This window comes from Numida meleagris, chromosome 2 (genome assembly GCF_002078875.1).
Source record: "Numida meleagris isolate 19003 breed g44 Domestic line chromosome 2, NumMel1.0, whole genome shotgun sequence".
NCBI classification, from domain to species: domain Eukaryota; kingdom Metazoa; phylum Chordata; class Aves; order Galliformes; family Numididae; genus Numida; species Numida meleagris.
The window spans coordinates 27,443,442-27,464,779 of NC_034410.1; the positions used below are offsets into that span (position 1 = coordinate 27,443,442).

The 21,338-nt window shown below is 34.7% G+C and overlaps 1 protein-coding gene across 7 annotated transcripts in view; it reads right to left on the reverse strand.

Moving 5' to 3' along the window:
• The window catches only part of DGKB (diacylglycerol kinase beta), a 347,802-nt gene that overhangs the window by 188,228 nt on the left and 138,236 nt on the right, over positions 1 to 21,338 (reverse strand). For all 7 annotated transcript variants that reach the window (XM_021388186.1, XM_021388187.1, XM_021388184.1 and 4 more), the window contains 3 exons: positions 17,036 to 17,121; positions 15,824 to 15,913; positions 10,588 to 10,748 (listed from right to left, as the gene is read on the reverse strand). In XM_021388186.1, the coding sequence (XP_021243861.1) occupies positions 10,588 to 10,748; positions 15,824 to 15,913; positions 17,036 to 17,121 (337 nt within the window). The remainder of the gene's footprint in view (positions 1 to 10,587; positions 10,749 to 15,823; positions 15,914 to 17,035; positions 17,122 to 21,338) is intronic.

Below are 21,338 nucleotides of genomic sequence, written 5' to 3' on the forward strand. Positions count from 1 at the left end.
TTTGAAGACTCCCAAACCACATGGTTTGTAGACAGAAGAGACTCAACATCAACTGCTATACTACTGCTGAGACAAATTACTTGCTAATGTAAATATAGACCACAAAATTGTATTTTCACTTACCCTGATAAAAACCTACTGTGAATCCAAGACAACCCTCAGTATTCTGTCTGTAATAAAATGGATATTTCACACAGACTTCTCAATCTAACCATATAATACACACTTTTTTAGGAAGTTGCAGAACAGACCTGCGTATGTGCACATTTTAGCAATGTAGTAAAAAGTGATATATACTGAAATCTTTGGCTCTCTGCGTGAATGTACCTTATAAGTTGCACACAGAGCAAAATGCAAGTCTCCTGGGGTATCCTGGTAGACTTGAATGGTAAGAATGGTAAGAAGCAATAGTGGTCAGAGAGATTTACAAGGTAAACTAAACCCACAGTGATGGAAGGAAACTAGCTAACAGGAAATGCCAAAACCGATGCTATATGGGTATTTTCAACTTCAATGCTCACTATTTCTAGCTATGAAAATTACATTCTCCATGCCCATGGAAATATGCAGAGCAGCAAGGGGAAACCATCAGAGAGACTTCTATCTCTCCTTATTCTATCAATTACTTTGCAGGTCCACCTTTCTACAGCATATGTTACGTGTTTGAAACTTTCTGCAATATGAAAAAAAAAATAATAACCATTTGCAACCTCTATTTGCCATGTCAAAATCTTTTGCAGAATTTCAATAGCAACAAAAGCTGAAAAGACTAAAGATGGTTCAAATGTGAAAACTGTGAAAGCCTATAAGAATAATTTATTTTTTCAAAGATTAGTAATGTTTGGAGGTAACTACAGATCAAACTACCAGTGACTTCCTGATAAGACAATGTTTCAAATCCAGGATTAGAGCTCTTTCAGACCATTCTCCTTCACCAAGAGAGCAGAATTTTTGCCTGAGAACAATCACTTCTACAGATTTGGCAGCAGGATTGAAGCTTATGCTGTGTTATACCCAGTAGAAATACAGCTCTTTCAAAATTATATTTGTGTTCATATATAGACAAATTTCTGATTCTCCTAACTCTTTTTGGGGAAAAAAATAATTGATACAGATTACAAACTGATGACGTAGTTTATCATGAAATTTTCTTTCCCTCCCTGGCACAGAAATAATGCAATACATCACAGTATTCCATTAGCACATTCAAAGTGATTATAGGATTCACAAAATCACTTAAGCATGTGCTTATGATCATATTAATCCAGCAAACCAATAAACATGATTTTTAATTATGTATATCCACAAACCTCACTAGAATAATTAACTAGCTTATGACCAATGCCCAGAATTAAATATGTGCATTTGTCCAGTCATATTAATAAAACTGCAGAAAATGGTTTAAAAAATTAAGCACGTCTTTAAGCAATTTGCTAGCTGAGGAATGCTTAAACACATACTCAAATGTCACATGGAATTAGTTCTCAGATATGCATATGTTCTGAATTGAATCAAGGCTTAAATAGCAAATTTCCATAGGAGTTTCTTCATACATTGTTTAAAAAAATAATTTAATTAAAATCATCTCTCTAGCCACTATAAACAGCAAAATTATGTAAGGCTTTCAAATTTCAGGATATATGTTATCATGAAATTAAAATTAATTTTCCATTTCCTTTTGTAAATTATATATACTGTAACAAAACAACATTTGTAGAAATTAACATACCCTGAAATAACATCGATAAAATAGAAGACTATAGGATCATAATATCAGTCAGAGGAACATCCTTACTTGGACTCTCACATTTATGATCGGAAATTCTAATAGTCAAAGTTTCTATTGATGCTAATGAAATGTCCTTTCATGAGAAAAGCCAAATATATGGCTTTATGCAAGCTTTTTCTTTTAGTTTTGCAAAAAAAAAGTATTAAGGAGATGTAATGGAAGTGGAGGATGATGACTTAGAGGATAGTGATGGGGAAGCAGACCCCTAACAAGTTCAAATTTATGATTATGAGAATTAAGCAGTCATATTTTTCCCCACTGGCAGACTAAGAGGCTCTTAGTGACTGGTTAAGGCTGAAGGATATTAAATCACAACCATGCAAATATCTATTTGATAGTGCATTTGGATAGTAACATATTAGGTGTCATAAAAGTACACTTGTCTTTGTCGTAGGCCTTTGCTACTTTCTGATAATAATTTTTCAGAGAACACATCCTGTGTCTAGTAGTACTAGTAAGAAATCTTTCTTATAACAGTCTTTAAAATGAAGCAAAGAAACAACAAAAATAAAACAAAAATAGCATGTGATAATGGCTTACTTTGCAAAGAATTTAGAGACCATTTTCAGGCATATTCAGACATCTTCATTGTCTTAGCTAAATGCACTTGCAAAACACACTATTGTTGTAGTTAATCCAAGTCAGAAAATAACCATATTGCTATGAAATCAGTATCACACGTTGTAGAGACTGAATGAAAAACTGAGGTATTCTACTTGCATGAGCTTTGTTTTGGCATTAAAATTCTGCATCTAATGATGTTAGAAAAGTCATTCACAGCAGTGGAAGTTTCTGAATTGCCACATACACGTTAATCAAATGGACAAAAACAACAGATGGAACATTAATCTGGATATCACAGTTTTCTTCTAAGTTACTGTCTTAATTATTGTCCTAGAGCGTTACGCTCCTTTTTCTCTTCCAATATGTTTTTATTTACGTGTTTGCACATTTATTCAAAGTTTCAACTAAAGGAACATTGGAAAATTCTTATTTAAATCCCATCTTAGTACAAATAGGTCAGTTGTTTTCCACATTTGAAGTATTTTGTTCAAATGAAGTAGTTTGAGTAAACAGTGTGATTCTGTTGACAATGACACTTTAAGAACAGAATGCAGAAAGAGCACCATTCATAAAGACACCAAGAACACTTAAATCTAAAGTGTACACTCAGCTATCAGCCCAGCCAAGGGTTAGCTAGCAATACTACAGTATTTGATTTACTCCTACACCTTGAATAATGCACTGACTCCAATGAGTGGATGTTGTACATACAGAAGGTTGCCCCACACCACACTATCACTATTGTAATTTGCCTCAGAATCAATCTCGGTGATTCCTTTCTGTACAAACTTGTACTAAAAGACAGTGAAGAAGTTTGCAAGTTTGGTTTATTGTGCTCCAATGTTCTCATTACAGAGCTGTAAGGGGCTTAGTAGCATATGCTCTATGTTACCCTATGTAGTTATAATGGTTTAAAAAATACTTAATAGTGTTAATAGTTTATCTCCTATTAACATCAGATAAATTTATTGCTGGTTTAAAAAAAAAACAACAACAAAAAAAAGAAAATACCACTACTGATTCACATTGACATAATTTTGGATCTGTAAAGGCTAAACTCTAATTCAGTGACAAAACAGTAAATTCAAAATTAAGTTTGCTTCATGAAAACCTACATTTGGATTTTCATCTTAACAGCAATGCAAATCAATTCATAATTTCTTTCCGCATTATTACCCACAAAATCAAAAACAATAGAGAGCACCATTAATAACTAACTATAAAGGAAGTCGATGGGAGATAAATGAATTGTTTGGATTACACATTATTTTTAGCACTCTCGAGGCCGGTTATTGTCTGAGCACAATTAAAAGCTGTTTGTGTTTTTTGTTGTTGCTGTTGTTACTCTTTTAAATATATTTTCAATTTGGTTGCATAATTAAATGTAAAAAACCAGGCTCTAGCAAAAGTATCCAGTGTAGCATGATGCAATCCATCTGACTACCTTTGTGCCTTTGATTTGGCCTACACTTATCTAATACCTATTTGCTCCAGTCAAGGCTGTTACCAAGACTCTAAAGTACTATCCTACTATTAGAAATGAAAAGATAAATGAAAAATGGAAGATATCAGATAACAGTGAGATTTTTTTTAAAGGACTGCATTATAGTTTTTGACTGATTATTATTAGTGTTAATATTTTACATTGCCAATGAATATGTGGCAGCTACCACACTGCTAGTACTCCCAGACTTCGAAAATTAGGACATTTAGCCCATTTTCCAGTAAATTTTATTGACTAATCCAGCCAAAAATTAGTTACATAAAAAGATTTCAAAAAGAGTATGAGCGAATTTCCTATTCCTTACTGGTGAATGTATCTTCATAATTGATAATGAATGATTACTGAAAGATTTTTTTTTTTGCCTAGCTCACGCTGTTTCTGAGTTTTCTGAGCATTTAATCAACTAATTCAAACACTAAATCTCCACAGTGATTTTGTCTATGCAACTCCACCTCCATTCTGCATCTTGTGTGCCTATGGCTTATTCCCAGAACCCTTGCAGTTCTCCTGCCCTTCCTAAGCAGTAGAGAAAACACAGATAGAGAGAAACACTGAGTCATTTCTCATGTGTGTCCAGCTTGGAGAGACAGCACAACAAGGATAATTAGCTGAGGTTTCTCGCTCTCTTCCACTCTTCCTATCCCTAAGTGTATAAGATGGCTTATTTTTATTCCACATGCTCTTCTATACCAAGCGTTTAGTGAAAGATGAGGCTTCTGATGTTTAGTCATAACCAATCATTTAATGATGCATAAGTGAAAAAGCTTTTATCAAAATACGCATTTTGTCTCACTTTGAGAAAATAATTTCAGAAACACTAAAAGCAAGCATTGTAACTGCCTTACATATTTAACATTCTTGAACAGCTTCCCAATAAAATATGAACTCCCTTGACAGTCACTCAATTTTAATTTATTATCTACAAAAGCTACTTCTTCCCTAAGCTTTATAAGATTGTTTCTTCAAATCTTAACACTGTAAAATTTTTGACCATGCCATTACGAGATCTACACTGGAGCAGATGCAAGACTTTCTCAAGGTAATAAATACTGCTTGTAAGTTATTTTTTTTCTGTTTCTTGGTGTTATGCGAGAGCATGCTTCACTATCTTTTGGTCATCAACATTCTATGTTCTACCGCTAAGTTTTAAGCAAATTTCACCATCATCCATGCTTACTTGTTTTGTGCATACTTGATTTGGATACATTTAATGTGAATTTCATGGAATACATACAAATCCACTGGTATATTTTGCAATTAATGCTATGTATCTATAGTTTGCTGTAGTTCCATAAATATTCCATGAAAACAGTTTGTTCTTGAAAAAAATCTGAGATTAGATTTGAAAGCTCTTTCATTTGAGAAATAGCTTTTGAATTTTGGGTTGTTTTTTTTTTTAAGGATTAAACTGAAGGGTTATTTCTAAATTTTGTGACAGTACTTCCCTGTGCTAAGACACCATGGTATAAAATTGATTAGTGATTTTTTTTTTTTTTTAAATACAGGCTTGGAAAATAGCAAGGACAAAATAAATCAGATGTTCCAGGGTATTAAAACACGCAAGCCTATCTGAAGCAACTGTCCATGCATATACATTGTCTCACCATTAATAGTAAGCAGATGAGTGAGTGAAGAAAGTAAATTATGCTGTTTTATCCATGGGGAAAAGGCTAACTGTGACAATTAATATGCACAAGCTGATATTGTCTACACACACACTCACCTCTAGTAAATTGTTTACACCCTCTGCAATTTAGTTAAATGATGTGATATGACTGAATTTCCACTCCTGCAGCAACCGCAGAAAGGCATTGCAACTCTACTGTCTGGAATACAAAGCCTGTGACAACACAGTAACACTGGCATTACTGAGATCAGTATTTCATTATCACTGTGATAACATCAACCTAGTGTATGAACATATGTCAGTTAAGGCAGGTTGTGTAGATTATTTTTATTTTGTTTTAGTTTTCTCCAAAATATGTCAATAATTGTACTTCAGTAACCTCTTTCTGATAGTTGTCTTGACGTTTCCTGTTTCTGTCATTCTTGTAAATCTGTCCTCTAACATTATATTAGTTATGTTTGGCCAGCAAAAGAAATCTTCCTTTTTTTTTTTTTTTTTTTTTTTATTTGCTTGTTTGTTTTAATATTAGCGTTCTTTTTCTTTTTTAGTGGGAAGAAAGAAAGCTGCTGCTGCTGCTGTTTGGCAGCTTGTTTTTTTTTTTTTTTTTTTTTTTTTAGGCAAATATGACTTGATTGCTTTAATACACATTTTTTTTCTCAGATATTCAGCTTGTTTCAATGATACCAGTTCTATTGGGAAGCAGATGGGACTTCTCTCCTGGTATCTTGCCATCCTGACAGAATGATGGATGCAAGTGCTTGAAAATCTTTATCTCATTCTACTTTGCTCTTAGATGTTTTCTAGCTTCAGCTTTGAAACTGACACACAGCTTGGCTGATGCTTTGTATGGCTCTTCTGTGCTTCGCACTTTCATCACTCTGAACATTGTATATATTCATTCAGCTACTGCATCTCACTTTGCTTCTTAGTTGTTTTCCTGTACTAACACATAGTACACATACTCATGTAGGTATCAGATCTCATACAGTGTGGTAGAAACACTTTTTTGGCTTGAACATATTAATCTAACCTTTCAAATGCAAACACTTCTGTGAAATGTTCATTTTCAACTTAGCGAAGGACTTGCCTTCCCAATAGTAAATTACCTTCTGATTCTTTCCTACGATAAAATGATGAGATTTCTAGAGAGCAGTGGATGTTATGCTCAACTTCAGCAAAATTCTGAGTATCATCTACCCTAGCAATCTTCTATTCAAGTAAGGAAATTTTGATCTTGATCAGTGTAATATATACAAATAAAAAAGACCAGTCTCTCAGGCTAGAAGAGGCTTCAGGGAAGTCTAATAGCAGTCTGCACATACCTATGAGGAAGGAGGTTATGAATACAACAAAGCCAGGCTCTTCACAGTGGTAGATAATGGGAGGACAGGAGAATAAGTGTGTAAGGTGAAACAACAGAGATTCAGACCGGATACAAGAAATAACATCTCCACCATAAGGAAAGTCAAGCAGTGGAATAGGTTGCCCAGAGAGGTTGTGCCATCACCATCCTTGGAGGTTTTTTGAGACACTATTGGATAAAGCCCTCAACAGTGTAACTCCTCTCATAGCTGACCCTGCTTAGAACAAGAGATTGGACTAGTGACTTCCTGCATTTCCTTCCAACCTGAATTATAGTCCTAAGGCAGTAAGAGCCCCAGGTCAGGCACATTAACTGAGTTATACTCCCATGGCTTTTCTGAGTAGACACTGAGATTGTTGTCAAATATAATTTCTGCTATTCTGTTACAAAACCGATAAAGCAGGTTCTGTTCACAACAATTAGGGACTGTGCCTATTACTTGGCAGGAATCTATGAAGCAATATGAAGTATGTTGCATGTTACCATTATTCTTTGTAGTGCCTTAGAGAAACAGTAAAAAATTGAAAGAGGATGTAATTCAGTACAAATAAGTTTTACATTTAGGAAGAAAGAATAAGCTATGGAAAACACAAATGAGATACGAGGGAGTAGTTTTTCAGAACGGTATTTGAAATTAGCAATGAATCACAAGTCACATATGAATTAAAAAGATCATGCTATTGTTAACGATATTTATTCTTAATGGAAGTATCATCTACAAGACACGACTTAATTCCTCTTTTCCACTCAGTACTGATAAGACATCAAATGCAGCATTTTGTCTCATTGGGAGCACTACAATTCCCTGGAGATAAGGACCAAAGGGAGTAACTGGATTGAATTCTCACATTTTATCTGAACAGTTAAAAGTAACAGACATGATCAGATGTCTAGAAAACATTTTCTATGAGAATATGCTGAAGGAACTGGAGATAGTTGGGCTACAGAAAAAAAGAAGGAAAGATCAGATTGACCTTCCAGTAGGCAACAAAGCATTTTACAAAGAAATTGAATAATTTCTTTTCCTTCTCCACTCTGCATAGGGAAAGATGCCCTGGGCCAAGACTACACTAACACTACTCATATCAGAGATAACAAAGAAATTTCAGAGTATGGACAACAAAGTAATAGAGTAGGTGATCATAGACAAATACAAGCATCTCCTTTATCTGAAAAGAGACAAACTATATAAATAACTATCAGAAATAAGGCAAGTACCACAGATGCTACATAGGAAGAGGTATGGATATAGGTAACTCTGAGGTCCCCATAATTCTCATTTTCTATAGTTCTACAAATAACGTTGTATCTTATATCAATTCTTTTTGTTTCATTTAATATAAACTTGTAGATGGCACTCCAGGGTTTTGTTTTGCTATACGCTTGATTCCTTGACTCTAGTTATATTCTTGGTCCTCAGCAGCAACACTATGGTGTCCAAAAAGGTAGTAGATTTTGGCTTTCCCAATTGAATACCTGCCAAAGTTTGAATCAGACACAAAGAACTGAAAACAATTTGTTTTTGTGAAACTAAGTTTACTTTAGCTGTACAAAAGTTCTAGTACTTTAAGTTTTCTATTTGCTTAGACAAACGTTTTGCCTAGCTTTTCAAGGGTTATTATTACCTAACATATGAATTATACAACTTTATGAAGTCTAACCAGCAATTTCTGACCTTCTACACTTGCTTTGTCTTATTCACTATACTGTACTTAAGAAACACATTTTTGTATATATTTACACCTATGGCAAACTTGACAGACCTTACTGTTTCAAAAATGTGATTTTACAATTTTAGAAGCTTTTATCAATGCAAATTTTTTTATTGTCCACTTCTGGTATAATTTCCTGCTGCTTGCATTTCTATTATGTGAAGAATCAGAAGTTTGGTGATGAATTCAAAGTTTTCAACCGAAAACATAGTTTTATGGTTATCTACGGAGCCTGGTGTGTACAGTAGAGCCTGAAATTTTCCTGCAGTATTCTACAACTATTTTGCATTGTCCGTGGTGATCTTGACACTGTATAATTTCATTTCAACATTTTTTCTTCAGTATAATTGCTTTCTTCCCTTAAATAGCATGAAAGAATTTTTTGAAGCTTAGCACATTCACTTTCTATCAACTTCCTATTTCTGTGCTGTGTCTTTACATGTGGTGCATCTCTACAGTTTAGAAATCATTTACATTGCACTGTATTAATATAAATAGATGTAAAACCTCATCCTTTCTCCCTCTCACCTCTTCCACGCTTCCTTTACACATTTATTTTCTTTCCTCATCCTTGATCTTTAGCATCAATATTTTCTTTTGACTAAGTCACCAAATATGTTCTGTTCCCCTGCAGAGGGTATTTGCTATTGTTTTGGTGCATATACTTTGCCTCTATATCCTTTTTCTATAGTGATTTTTGTTATTTCTGTTTTATCTAGTTGTTCTCTACACTTATTTTAAACAAGATAGGCTAAATAAACTACACAAGCAAAAAAGCTAACAATTATTTCTTACTATTGAAATAACAATGATTATTTTTTCAGCATTTTTGACTCTACAGGAGTAGAGGCCAAGAATGGTTTTAGGAATAAACGGTCTGCATGCTGCTAATCAGCACTGCATAAGAACAGAACTGCAAGTTATATGTAAAAATTTCATATAACCATTCAAGGTTGTGTCAGAACCTTGTGAAGGCGGAAGCACAGTAACCAAGTAAATTAAGAATGGACTCTTAAATTCTTTTGATTTACAATGGTACATCCTATTAAAACACTTCTCTATAGCATTTGGAAATACTGGACTATAGAATTATATATTCCATAAAAATAGTTTCTGATATTTAATTTAAAAAATTATATATAGATAGTTAATTGGAACAAGTTGATTTCAGAAAAAAACAGTGCTAGCTACTAAATGTCATGTCTGAAAGTTAACTAGACAGCAGTTGTTTCAAGTAAAAAATCTTATTTATGAACTATTTACTCTGCAAAATATGGACCTCTTCACAGTTCCCCTTCCACCAATGTTTGAAAGTATATTCAAAGCAAAAGGCTTATGTAGAGTTGGACTAGACTTTCTGATTCCACTTATATATGCAGTGAGGATCATAGTTCCAATGGGAAACCATAGAGAAGTACAGGCTGGAGATACAATTCCTGTGAGATTAAGAGTTCTCACGCCCTTTTTCCTCATAATTCATTCTAACTGTGAATACTCCATGACAGAAACAAGAATATACTTGCTATTATTATTGTTATTTAAAATTCCCCTGATGAAATAAAGAATGCTACTGTTCTTTTAAATAGTTCCAATATATAGTTCATATATATATACATGTTCATGTAATAGTTCATATAGTTCATATAACAGTTAATGTGAATCCTAAAGATCCACATGAAAATGTTGCTTGAGCTCTTATTAAATGATGAGTTTTCCTTTATATTTTTATAGGAACTTCATAATGCTAATTAAATATAGAGCTATAACAGTTCATAAGCCATTAGAAACAACACAATTTTTTTTTATATACATGGGAAGGTAGATCTTTAAAAAAAAAATCTGTCTTGAGTATGTGTTAGTAAATTTAAGTAAACTGCTGAACCACTGCCAGTCATCTATGTATTCATTTCGCTAGGAAAATAGCATCATAAACTGTAACCAACAATTCTTCAAGCTAAGCCAAGAAATGCCAATATCTATTCAATCAAAACAAAAAAATAATTCCTTAAGAATATGTATGAGTCTTACCACACCAATAGAAAAGTAGTTATTGATGATGTTGTAAGGCACTGGATCTCCTTTCTCATCTTTGTCGTTGGGTATTACTTCAAATTTCCACCTGTCCAGCAAAATCTCAGAGCTGTTCTCAATGTCTTTTAAGATCTTCATTAAATTTTCACCTTCATAACCTAGCAAAAGGTGAAAATGAAGTTTTATTCAGTTTTCATTATTTTTCTAGATGACAGGAAAAATGAAAACTATGCATATAAGACCTGATAGACCATTTTCCAGCACCAGTCGTTAAAAAGAGTTAAACACAGAGTTGACTTCTGCACTTAGCTACATTAATGTAAACTTAGGTTTACTCTATAGATTTCACTACGTGTCATATTAATACCGGAGAAAATAATCTGAACTTCTAAACTTGACAATCCCTTGAATTTTCCCACTGATTGCAGCAACTATCCAAAGAGCTAAGGTTATACATTGCAAAATGTTCTTCTTTTGAAATGAATCTTAATACTTAGGTATCTTTGACTTCAAAACGTAGGCAAAAAAAAAAAAAAAAAAGATTTTCAGATTCCTAGAACTATCTGATCAAAGTCTAACAAGAGGACAGAAAAATTAAAAGCTGTCTAGTATTTTTGTCAGTTTTTTCCATGTGCCTTAGAGTAAATAATGCAAAACATGAAATCCATTCATAACTGATGACTTATCAGCAGAACTAACATTTTTTGATCTTCCAGAAATCTCTTTAACAATCTCATCCCAACCTGTAGGGAGACTGTACCCTTGCACGAAGCACATCTGTCTTTAGACAATTCACTAGTTCACTGCCCTGTATACTAAATCAAGTAGTATTCTTGCTTACACATTTTTTGAGTATACACAAACTACAGTATGCACGTGTGCACAAATTTAAAAAAAAGGGAATTTTCCATGGTTACATCAACATCTCTAAATACTATTAAGACGAAATGGCATTGTAATAGGTAACTAAGATCTGTGGATTCATTCTTTCTTCAAATCAGAAATAATTTTTCACATTCAAGCAATGTGTACTTGCTGGGTCACTAACAGTCTTTGTGCAATAATGCCCACATCTTTGGTAGGCAGAAGGTCTAATTTCTGTATGAAGAAAAATCAGGACAAATATCAGGAGTTCTCTTCACAGCTACTGAATCAAGAATAATTGAGGATGTCAAGGAAAAAAAAAAAAAGAGTCAGTCAAAGTCTTCTTGTTAAAAACCCATTTCTGATATACTTTCTTATGGCTGTATAGTATATTTTTATTCATTAGTTACTGCTAACCATCGGGTAACAACAGCATGCACAGTTCCATTTGTCTTCACTGTTGAAGACAGTAATTTAGTTTCTGCAAGCCCTGTTTCCTCTCTCAACCTGTAGAAATTCCAGAAAAATCTGTGTTATGGCAAAAGGCAATTGGGCAAAAAATGAAGAAAGCCAGAGTATTTTCATGCTTTTTTTTTTTTTTTTCCCCCACTTTAGTCCAGGTGTAATCAGTCAAAACAGAAGTTAAATGTTCAAAAAAGACTGGGATCTCCCAGTAGGAGTCCACACAAGAGCCACAAAGATGATTAAGGGCCTGGAGCACCTTCCATATGAGGAAAGGCTGAGTAACCTGGGTCTGTTCAGCCTGGGGAAAAGAAGACTGAGAGGGGATCTGATACATGTTTATAAATATCTAAAGGGAGGTGGGAGGCAAATGGATGAAGCTAGGCTCTTCTTGGAAGTGTATAGCGACAGGACAAGGAGTAATGCCCTAAAACTTGAACACAGGAAGTTCCACACAAACGCATGGAAGAACTTGGTGACAGAGCACTGGAACAGGTTGCCCAGAGAGGTTGTGGAGTCTCCTTCTATAGAGATATTCAAGACCTGTCTGGACATCTACTTGTGTGACCTATAGTAGAGTACCTGCTTTAGCAGGGGGGTTGGACTCAATTATCTCTTGAGGTCCCTTCCAACCCCTGCAATTCTATGATTCTGTGTAAATACGTAGAAGTGAAAGGAAGGACATTTCCTGACTAACATAATCAAATGTAATCAAAAATAGTACTTGTCTATTGCTGTTCATCTTTTTTTTTTCTTTTTTCTCCTTGCTGAAAGTGTCAAAAAATCATCATCAGCCTTTTCCCAAAGGAAATGGAAGGGTTCAGAAGCACAGTAAATCAGCCTCATGGTTCACCTCTACAGTAGTTCAGAATCAGGTCACATAAAACCAAGACATGATTATTGGGGAACATCATAATTAGTCAAAGGATAGAATGAGGGCAACGGACAGAGGTAGTCTCACAGTGAGCAAATTCAATTGAACTTTTCATGTTCCCATTACTGATACTGCAGAATTTCTGGCAAGTGCCTGAAAGTAAGTACCTGGAAAACATTCCCCATGAGGAAATGCATTTAAGAAAATGGAAGTATGCATATTGAAAGAAAAGTTTTGTTGTTGCTGTTGATTTAAATGATGAGAAGGAAACATAGACAAAGCCTGAACAACATGGAACTTTCATATTCTGCTGAACTCAGCTAGATGGGAGCCCAGTGCTGAAGGTTGTGGGTGAATTAGCAACAGCTGACCAATAAGACCATTGTTCTCGGTACCTTGGAGGCATGGGACAACAAAGATAACCTGCAGAGTATGAGGTTTGAGGCAGGGGTTGTGTTTAAGTACTTCACACAGAAAAGTCCATGGAATCAGCTGGGCTGCATAGGAACATTTTGAGAAAGCTGGCTAAAATCTTTGCAAGGCCACTGTCTACCATCTATGAAAAAGATAGATGATTGGGAGGTGTCACTGGTGACTTCAAAAACATAACTTCTGAATCTGTCATCAAAAAGGCCAAAAAACAATCTGGAGAATGACAGGCCAGACTGTGTCATTTTGACCCCTGGAAGAAATCATGATCAAACTCTCTCTGAACACATTTCTGCGCACATTAAGGAGAAGTTAGCCAAGAAGGATTTACTATGGGTAAATCAGACCTACCAGCCTGACTGCTTTTTGTAATAAGATGATTGGACTTTTGAATAAAGAGGAAACTGCAGATATTAATTACCTCTACTTTAGCAAGTTATCCAACACTGCCCCCCACAGTAGTCTTGCATTTAAGTTGGGACATTATAGTCTGGATGAGCAGGAAACTAGATGGACACATAAAACATGGGTAGTGAGCTCAGTTAGGGGTGGCTACTAGGCTGTGCTCTCTGTGGATTTAGGACTGGATTACTGCAGAGGTCTATCCTGGGACCTGTACCTTTTCTTCTTATCAGTGACATGGATGACATACTGGAGTGCACATTCTTTGAGTTTGAGAATGTCACATACAAACTGATGCTCAAGGGCAGGACTGCTATCCAGAGGAATCTTGACATGCTAAAGGCATGGACTGGTAGCATCATTGCTAAATTCAGCAAAGCCCACACCATACCACAGAAGAAATAATTCCTGTAATGATACAGGCTGGGGATGACTGAGAGGAACAGCTCTGCTGAAAAAGCACCAAGGGTTTTGGCAGACATCAAGTTGTGTATGAACTTACAGAACAGCCTGGCATCAAAGTAGTCCAACAGTATTCTCAGTCAAATGAAAAGGAGCAGAGCCAGTAGCTGGAGAGAAGTGAAATCCCTCTCTTGCTCAGCAATTAGAGTGCACACAGTTCAGAGCACAGCTGCCCAGCCCAGTACAAGGCAGACATCCATTAATGGGAGGGAGTTCAGCTGAGGACCACCAAGATGACTGGGGACTAGAATATTTGCTCTCTGGGGAGAAGCTGAGGAAGACATGCTTCATCAGCCCAGAGAAGAGATGGCTTTGCAGGGCCTAATAACTGTCTGTTAAGGCCTACAAGGAAGTTATCAAGAAGACAGAACCAGGGTCCTCACAACAGTGCATAAAGACAGACTGAGAGACAGAGTGTGGGTTGAAACAACAGCAATTCAGACTGGCTACACAGAAAAACTTTTTCACCATTAAGACTATCAAGCACTGGAACAGGCTGCCTGGAGAAACTGTGTTGTCTAAAGTGGATAAAGTCCTGAGCAATGTGATCTACTCTTACAGTCAGCTCTGCTCGATGCAGGAGATTGAACCAGAAAACCTCCTGTGATCCCTTCTATCCTGAATTATTCTATGTCCAGAAAGTGAAGTAAGGCTGACTTTTATTTTATTTATTCTTTCTCCTCCTACATAAAAAAAAGCAATCACCATTCATGACAGTGATGATGAAGGAGATTCTCAAATGATTTGATAGAACATTACCATTAACAAAAGTTCCAAGAGTTCTATGCAGATTTTGCCGAAGACATATCTGGTAACAAGACAGACATTTGGAAAGAAAACTTATGATGAGACAGAAGAAGGAAGAAACATCTACAAGGGCTGGGAATTTCCAAATAAAGAGCCAACTTTCTAATACATTTGTACTGAAATGACCAATTGAGAATTGAAAAAGAGCTACTTTTGAGTCTGTGAACTAATGCGCTTTCTCCAGAGACAGTCTTGCCTATGACTTTCTTCTTCATGTCTCCTTCAAGTTTTTTTGTTATTCTTTTTTACCCTATAATGCAAATCCTGGATGGAAATAAGTTATTGGAGGAGCTGAGAATAAGTTTCCACACATCCAGGAAAGGATGCAAAAGATATTAAACTTTTGACTTTACATATATTATCCCTTCAGCATTCTTTGCCTTCTCATTTCCTGATAAAGAGCATCAAAACAATTATTGTCTGGAGTCCTATGTAGGAGAAGAGAAGGGGAGTGGATCAAAAGAGCTAGTCTGAGGCTGAGACATATTTTTCATTTAGTATTTATAAATATTAAAAAAGATAAAACCACTCCAAACCCAATATTAAGCATTTTCAGTAACCCTTTCAGAACAGCCCCAACTAACATCCATCTAAGAACACTTCTTTTATAATTTATTGATTAAAGAAGTAACTGCAATACAGATGGTAAAAAGCCAAACAAGTAGCTATATACTACTCTCATTATACCTTGGAGCTTTTTTGGTGTCAGCAGAAGCTACAAACAAGCTATGAAGAGTGATTATGACCTTTAATATCTATAAAACAGTTCATATAACATTTACAGAAAGCTAGTTCCAAAAAGAGGAAAGATGCTAATGGTTCTTTACATACATCATAAATGAGACATCCAAATGTTAAGAGTAGATTTTGATGCAAAAGTTTTTTTTGTTTGTTTTTAATTACATAATACAAGGTATTTTAATTTGTATTTACCTCCTCCCCATCTCAGACACCGTGCTAAATCATTGCCAGTCCCAAGAGGCAGAATTGCAACTGGAGGATGCTTAAGCAAGTTTGCTTTCTCTGTGAATAAAAAAGGAAAAAACATACCTAAGGAACAAAAATCTAATAGTTTGATACCAATACAGTAACCATGTTACACTTTGTTTCAGTGAAAGATAGATATGTATTTTGTATATGGAATCATGCTGACTCAACAAGCATTTAATTGAGTCATTCCATTGTGCAGCCCATTCCCTAGTCAATGTACAATCTTCAATCCTAATTTACATTATTGTTATCACAAGGACAAAGAATTAAAAGTTGTCCATTGATTTACAATTTTGAAAGCTATTTGAGCATTACAATGGAGAGCTTGTATTTTCAAAAGGACATTTTACATCCCTCCTTTCCTAAGATCATAAATATGCATTTGCTATCATCCATTCCTTCCTGACATGCTTTTTATATAGCTTTTCTGGTCTACAGTTCTCACAAAAGAGCCCATCATTTTTAATACTCCTCATCCAAACATTCAGTCAAGTCTTTTGGTTGTCCATCTCCTTTCTCATTTCCACTGTCCTACATTTCCATTATTTTCTCTACAGCCTCTCTAATGCCAAATAAACACATCTGTGGTGTGAGAGATATGTTCCCTAATAAGCACAGGAAAGTTTAAATCTGTAACATCTTAAACTCTGAGACTTTCTAATTATTTGAACAGACGCCTTTATGACCAACAAACTGAAAGAACTCTATCTGAAATGATGTACATACCCCGCAGCTTACGCATCTACATGACTGTCGTAGCAGTTCTGTTCAAAGGACTGTTATTTCATTATCTCTATTATGGGATAATGGAATGTAAATAGAAATTTCATAGCTGATCTGATTCAGGGATTTGATGAATTCAGCTGATGCGATAGGGAATAGATTTAGAACTGAAAATGAAAACAGTTTGATTCAAATTTCTTGTCTTCTGTGATATTTTTCAGAACTAGAAACATTGGACTCATCTAGGGATTTGAATATCTTCTGTGATTTGAATATCCTTTAAAATGATCATGTCTCAAATTATGATATTTCAAAAATGTAGATGAACAACATATGGTATGAAATAGTTGAATCCATATGCTGGTAAATAGGTAAGAGCAATAAATGTAAAATATAAGAATCCAGCAAAAATATGTAAGCTAAGTTGATTACCTATGCAATCCAAAATCCAGCCTACTGTTCCATCTCCACCACATGCTAGTACTCTGAACTCAGGAACATCTCGGAAAAAATTTAACCTAAAAACAGTAAATGAAGATATCTATTTAATAAACATAAATGCACTGTGCATACATTTTACGGCTTAAGACATTTCATTTACTAGTACCTGACAAACTAACTTCTGTAATAATAATCAACTCTGACCATGCACTCATTTTTTAAAAAGAAGACAAATACCATCCAACAATGAATTATCTGATGAATTTAATAAGAAATTAATTCAAGTGTTATTATGGAGCACCAATATTAGAAATGGGCTAGACCTAATGGCTAATCCAAATCATTGTCTCAGTTCAAACCTTGCTTCAAACTATTGCCAAGAAACTTTTTCTGCTTAATGAGCAGTAAATGGATATGTAGTCTCTCAAGAAAGAAAAGTCTAAGGTGGCCAAATATACTAGTCACCTCTTGTGAGGTACTGTCTACAAAAGCATATGAAAATGACATATTTCTGATAGCACACTAATACATAAAACCTGAGCATTTTGTGGTTAATTAAAAAAAAATCACTGTGGTTTAATAGAAAATGTGCAAGCAACAGATTGAATGCATCCACTATATCATCCTACAAACTATTTTATAAGTGCAATATCTTTGATAACATTTCCCCAGCTATTTCTGCTTTCACATCCATTGAGTGCCAAACAGTACCACGGCATCATTATCCACTTCGTGCAATACCAATGTTCCATAATGCTGAAAAGTGAGCATATATTAAAACCCTTCTAAGTTGAAATATTCTTAATTTAAAACATTTTTTGATGATAGCTTTTGACATATGCTGAAATTATGCATAGATTATGACTAGACAGAAACTTTACAATCATTTTACTGAATTATTACATACGTGTGGGTATGTATTTCAACACACATTATATTTGTTAGTTTCAAAGGCATCTTAATGAATAGTCTGTATGCTGGTGATCAGATTACATTTCCAATTTGCAGTCTCCTAGTAAATGCACAATCATTACAATGAGCAAAAATTCTTAAATGCAAATAAATCTACAGAATAACAAACAATATTTAAATCAAGCTATTTTCCATATGAAGCTTTAGTGCAGCACACAGAATAGTGCTTTTGTCTCTAAAAAGTTATATATTCTTTTCAGGCTTCTTTATAAAATCAAGATCAAATGAAAAACTACAGAGAAAAAGAAGAGTGTGTGAGACAGAAAGGACAGTCCAATAGTTAAAAAAAAAAAAAAAAAAGTTACCTAAGATGTAGAATATCACAGGACAACTTTTTTTAACTAGTTCCAGACCAGAATTTCAGGGTGACCAAAAGTAGAAAGTCCATCAAATTGTCGTCCCACTCCCTCTAATTTTCTTAACTCAGAAGAGCTCTTACCCAATAAGAAGTGTCAAGTACAACATTTCAAGGATGCTTACTCACATTGTATCAAACTCAGCTTTGCTCTTCTCACCTTTTATATTCTACTACACACGTCTGAAGGACAACTGCTACAGGATCTTTTCTGATCCAAAATGTCACATGCCAAATGTGGCTTGTTACTCTTAGAGAATATATCTTCTAATAAGCATGTGTGGTGGAAGACCCTGTGCTGGAAGTCACACTCCATCACTACAATAGTGAGCAGAGGGCCCACAGGTATGCTTCCTCATCACTTCGTAAGAATTGGCTAAAAGATAAATGCCTCCCATCACCAGCATTCCCACTTTGACTTTATGTGTTGCATATTTAGAAAATTAGCAGATCTAGTTAGGCTACTTCCAGTACTGAAAGTATTTCAGATTAATTTAAAATGAAATTATAGCCCAGAGGTGAGTGTAGGGTACTAATTTCTATTAATAGTTAAGCACTTTCCATGTGTACTAAATTCAAAAAGAAAGCCTGGGGGAAAAAATAACATACATACAGACAAATAAACAACAAGAATAACAAAAATCATCTCACAAATAAAGAAAATAAGAAAAAAAATATAAAAAATATAAAAAAAACCCACAACACAGAAACATTGGGTTGATGTTTATTTTAATACAAATAGGCGGAACATCAACTTAAATCTCAGCTGCCCTTTTAATAAGCAGGCATCCTCTCCCTATGACTAACAAGTAATCTTTTCCTGTTGATTGTATACTTAATCTTCATCAAGAAGAATATAATTTCACAAGAAAAAGTGGAGGACTGAAGAATTTGACAAGATTGTAAAAAAAAAATTCTCAATACAATTCATTCATATTTCCCCTGGTGCATTTTGTTTGCATACGCAGTTAATTTCCTAAACAATTCATTTCATAGTACAGCATTAAACGCAAACGTCTTTTTATATGTCTAAATGTAAAAGCAATATATGTGCTATATAAAAAATACAGAAATAAAACTATACAAAACAAATATAAGGTGTAATATTCCTCATATTAAATATCTGTATACATAAACAGAGATTATATAAGTATACTGCCACGTAAACAAGAAGGGCTTCTTTATGTCAATAGCAAAAGCAAGGCTAGGGAAAATGTGGGCCCACAGAGGTCACTGAGAAAGCAGTTACTGAACATCTTCCTTGCTTCAGTCTTTACTGTCAAGATTGGCTTGCAAAAGGTCTGTTTCACCAAAAGTTTTATCTCTACATTATAAGAAAATTCTCCATTTTTTTTTGTAGATAATATTTAGATATTATTTTATATAGACATTATTTTTACAGATATTATAGTAAAAAGCTTTCCTACATGAGAAATTCAAATAGTCAAACAATAGCAAATAGCAGAGCTAGAATGGCACATAGGAACATTGTACTGATACAGACTGTATCCCAAGCAATGCCACTTGCGAATAAGCAGCAAGAAGGATGAGCAGAACTTCTCCTGCTGACATCTTCCACAGGACACATGACACTCCTGATATATTTGGGAATAAAAGATAAAAAGACATAACTAAAATGGAACACAGAAAGATAACAGAAATGAATGGTTGCATTCTAAGGCCTTAAAACAGCAGCACATTTGCCAGGTAAATTTTTAGATGACTCCATTTCTCTTCTACTGAGTGGAAATAAACAATCCCCAGATTTTGTTTACAGGAGACATGTGGTTACCTGTGGTTTTCTATCACCAAAATTGACAAGAGCATCTAATTCCTTTCTAATGGTGAAATTCTTGTAGCATTAACTGCTGCTCCCTAATTTTTACAGTACCTCACAACTGTACACGTTCCACAAATTTCAGAAGGATACACACAGTTCTTAGGCCAGTGTTAACAACTATTACAGTAAATAGGACCAATTTTAAGACTGAGCAAGAAAACCTAGAAATAGATTGGTATTTTCATCTCAGTTTTAGATTTTTGAAACAAACAGCAACATTAAAGGACTTAACTCTGTACACCTGAATCTCATATTTAAGTGATATAGATCCCTTTTTGTTTTTAGGAACTCCTGCCCCATTCACACTGGCTTTAAAGGTTTTGAGATAATAACATAATATTGACTCAATACAGATTGTATATATTCACAATTTGCAGATGTAAAACTTGAAAGTTTTAAATATTTTTTTTTAAGTGTGACATAAATCAAAGTAATCTTATCAAAATTGTCTTGAATGGCATCTGTAACTTTACTATCAATATGGTGAGTGAACTAGTATTGGAAGAGAACTTACACTGTGTGTGAATGGAAGTGAATGGAAGGTAAACATCCACCCCAAACACCACCAGCTCAAAGAAAATGAGAGCCTACTAAACCTTTGTTAATGGATTTAGACTAATTTGTTAGACATCTCACACTTCCAGGTGAAGTCTGTAACTAGGAAACTTTGTCCATTTGTGAATTCACAATGTTGGGTTTAATCTACCAATTTCCAGATGAAAGCACCAAGTTGAAAGGCAAAGCAATTACGCTGTTACAATGTTTACTCCTTTATTATACTGACCATATTGCTGCCATTTTACCAAACAAAACAAACACAATCCCTGACAAATGGTTATTTACTTGACTATATGAATAAAAGCTAAACACAGTTTTTCCTTTTCTAGACTGACAAGCAGAGCTGGCCATGTAACTGGACAACACCACACACTTTATCCTCATTACAATGCTCAGTGACAGTGCTGTGTATATGATGCTGACATTATTCATGACACAGTAATTGCAGTAAATTGCTGCAAAAAAAAAAATAAAATAGTGTCAGTGAATCTAGGTTATCATAATATGGGGCCAAATATTCCTCTCTCTGAATGGCATTTTAATGTTTGCAAAAGTTAAATGGCATATAG